Below are 3,748 nucleotides of genomic sequence, written 5' to 3' on the forward strand. Positions count from 1 at the left end.
GGGGGGGGGAAGGGGAGGGGATGTGGGAGTTGGGGGGGGGGAGAGAAGATGTGAGTGGAAGGGATGTAGGGGATAGAGTAACGGGGTAGAGATGGGGAGGGGGGTGAGTTTGGGGGAAGGTGGGAGATGTGTATGGGCCACCCCAGGGCTTCTTACCTGTCGCGGTTCCGCCTGCTCAAAGGACGCCATCTTTATGGACCAGAGCAACCGATCATAGCACGGTCGCTCTCCTGCGCCCAAGGCGACAATATCGATCGCAGATCCCCTCAATCACCAACGACAAGGACAAAAACATTACTTTTTTTTGTAAAAATGAATTCCAGTGGAGATTTCTAAAATCCTAACCTGATGTAAAATTGTGGATTATATCCATAACATACAGAAAATTAACAGAAGGTTGGGGACCGAAGCATTATGGGAGTTGTAGTTTTCATTGAGGATTGGCAAGCTCACACGAAGACCGTCGCTTTATTTTTTTCTCATACTGAACTTTTTTTAATGTTTTTAAGTTTCCGACAATCCACAGCCATGGCTATAATTATTTTTCTCCCTCGTTAATTCAATCGGAAAAAAAGTTGTCGGTTTGGAGCGCATGCGCAATAATAGCTACCCACTACTACAACAACAACTGGGAAGGACGGTATAGAACCTCTGCGGGAGGAGGGAATTGTATATTTATATTTCTTTTCGGTGTCAGTTGTCTGTCCTAGTGCCTTTTGTTGCCATCAGAGGACTCTCGAAGTGCAGTTACTGTAGGAAACGCAGGGACAAGGTTGTGCACAGCAAGATCCCACAAACTAATGTGAAAAGCTACCAGATGATCTGCTTTTGTGATGTTGATTAAGGGATAAGTGTTGGTCAAGGCGGGGGCTCCTCACCTGTTAGTCTTAAGGTATCTAGACCATTCGCGTTCGAGAGCAAACCAGGTCCCTATCTGCCTCACTCCTGGAAAGGGCAGGGGGTGTTCAGCCATGGATGAGGAAAGAAGATTTCCCTGCAAAATCTGTGGCTCCAGCCGCCTTCAAACGTTCGGCGTCGTCGTGAAGTCTTTGGAAGATCTGGTAGCCAAAGGTAACTGATCAGAAGCCCTTGTCACCTTGGTGCACAAGCGAAGCTAGAAGGACTGTCAGTGTTTGGTATGCTGGCTCCCTGGCCTCATCCCATTTTTTAACTTCCATCGGATGGGGAGGTAGGCCACGAGCAACAGGGTATATGTAGCAGGTGTGACACCTTAATAACAGTCATGTAAAGTCAATCCAGGAGGCTCTTGTGGTGTAGTGGCAGTGTCCCGACCCCTGGGCCAGGATGCTGTGGGTTCAAATTCCACCTGCTGCAAAAGTGTGTAATAACATCTCTAAACAAGTTGATTAGAAAATATCTAAGTCCAATTAAATGAGGCCATTAAGATTTGTCTTGTGCTGTTCCACCTTCAAAATCCATTTTTAAATTTAGTGCCTAAAACATTAGGATAGAGTGAGTCTGTGTTGAAGTATGCATTCCTTATCCAGTTTTATTGTTCCTGTCAAACTAGAAGGCTTGCTTCTAGCTTTGGAGCCCACTAAGCACATCTCCAAGCAAGTTAACTGAGTGCCCATGAAGGTTGCAAAGAGTGTTCTGAAGAAGTCATTCCGGGTACAAAATGTTAACTCTGTTTCTCCACAGATGCTGCCAGATCTACTGAGTTTCTCCAAATCCTCGGTCTATTGCTTTGTTAGAAACAGTGTTAATTTCTCAAGTTAGAAAACATCTATTATTACAGATTTATTTTTGTTACAGATCTGTACTTGTGATTTTAATTTACAGCCTCCAAGCTTTCTGTCTGACCTGTCCCAATAGATGGAGCTGGTTTACGGCAAAAAGAAGCTTTGTACTTTGGTTTGTAACTCATGGACTTTGAATCTAATAATCTTGCTTGTATAAATATTGAAAAAGATTTAAGTCACTTGCAATTACCCACTCAAAATAAATTTGGCTGGGTTATAAAGGGTTCTGACTGTCTTGACGTGGATAGCATGATGCTTGCAGAGTTTGCCTCTTTTATCCTAACTGTTTTTTCATTGTACTACAGCAGGATGTTGAAATGACCCATCTTGATGTATAACATGTACGTATTGTTCCAATGAGGCTCATTGTAAGCTTGAGGAACCGCACCCACTTTGTGGCTAGACTCGCAGAAGAGAGGGCTAAACTGTGAAATTTTGAAGGTTGAGCATTGAAAGAGAGGAAATATTAAAGGATTTGGTGTCTTTGAAAACAGATAAATTATCAGGCCTGGATGAAGTGTACTTCAGGTTCAAAAACAAAGTTGCTGGAAAATCTCAGCAGGTCTGGCAGCATCTGTGAAGGAGAAAACAGAGTTAACGTTTCGGGTCCAGTGACCCTTCCTCAGAACTGATGGTGGCTGGGAAATGTCAGTTTATATGCAGAAAATAGGGAGGTGGGTGGGGTAGGGAGTAAACGATAGGATAGAGCCCAAAGAGAGAGAAAGACAGTTGGACAGACAAAGGAGTTGCTAATGATCAGGCTGGGAGGGTGAATAGTTGTTAATGGGGACTGTTAGTGACTAACAACAGTGGGTGTATAATGGCAGGCTGTGTGGTAACGAGGCCTGGTGTGTGGGGTAGGGGCTGGGACATGGGAGAGTTTAGGCCCTAAAATTATTGAACTCAATACTGAGTCTGGAGGGCTGTAGGGTCCACAAGCAGAAAATAAGGTGTTGTTCCTCCAGCTTGCGTTGGGCTTCACTGGCGCACTGCAGCAAGACAGAGACAGAGATGTTGGCCAGGGAGCAGGGTGATGCATTGAAGTGGCAGGCAACAGGTAGTTCAGGGTCTTTTTTTGCGAGCAGAACGTAGATGTTCTGCGAAGCGGTCGCCAAGTCTACGTTTTGTTTCCCCATTGTAGAGAAGACCACATTGTGAGCAGTGAATGCAGTAGACTGGATTCTGGGAAGTGTAGGTGAAGTGTTGCTTCACCTGGAAGGTATGTTTGGGCCCTTGGATACTGGGGAGGAAGGAGGTAAATGGGCAGGTGTTGCACCTTCGCCGGTTAAAGGAGAAGGTGCCGTAGGGAGGTATTGGGGGTGAAGGAGGTGTAGACCAGGGTGTCCCGGAGGGAACGGTCCCTGCGGAAGGCAGACAAGGGAGGGGAGGGGAATATGTGTCTGGTGGTGGCATCTTGCTGGAGGTGGCAGAAATGCGTCTGATGATCTTCTGGATGTGGATGCTGGTGGAATGGTAGGTGAGGATAGGAGAACCCTATCGCTGTTGCGGGAGGGAAGAGAAGGGGTGAGGGTGGAAGTGCGGGAGATGGGTCGGACCTGGTTGAGGGCCCTGTCGACAACAGAGCTGGGAAATCCTTGGTTGAGGAAGAAGGTGGACATTTCGGAGGCTCCCTTGTCAAAGTTGGCCTCATCTGAACATGTGAAACGGAGACCGAGGAACTGAGAGAATGGGATGGAGTCTTTACAGGAAGTTGGGTGTGAGGATGTATAGTCCAGGTAGCTGTGGGAGTCAGTGGGTTTGTAATGGATATTAGTGGCCAGTCTATCCCCAGAAATGGAAACAGAAATGTTGAGGAAGGGAAGGGAGGAGTCAGAGATAGACCAGGTGAAAGTGAGGGCAGGGTGGAAATTGAGGGCGAAATTGGTAAAGTTTTCCAATTCCAGACGAGCGAGGGAAGCAGCACCGATGATATCATCGATGTATCGGAGAAAGAGTTGTGGGTGGGGGCCGGAATAGGACTGAAA

General features: G+C 46.6%; 1 protein-coding gene across 1 annotated transcript in view; it reads left to right on the forward strand.

Moving 5' to 3' along the window:
• The first annotated feature begins 495 nt into the window (after positions 1-495).
• The window catches only part of dffa (DNA fragmentation factor, alpha polypeptide), a 17,415-nt gene continuing 14,162 nt past the window's right edge, over positions 496-3,748 (forward strand). Inside the window, exon 1 of the mRNA XM_048593559.1 lies at positions 496-1,071. Within this exon, the coding sequence (XP_048449516.1) occupies positions 972-1,071 (100 nt within the window). The 5' untranslated portion in view covers positions 496-971. The remainder of the gene's footprint in view (positions 1,072-3,748) is intronic.

This window comes from Rhincodon typus, unplaced genomic scaffold (assembly GCF_021869965.1).
Source record: "Rhincodon typus isolate 14 unplaced genomic scaffold, sRhiTyp1.1 hic_rhity00003113, whole genome shotgun sequence".
NCBI classification, from domain to species: Eukaryota; Metazoa; Chordata; class Chondrichthyes; order Orectolobiformes; family Rhincodontidae; genus Rhincodon; species Rhincodon typus.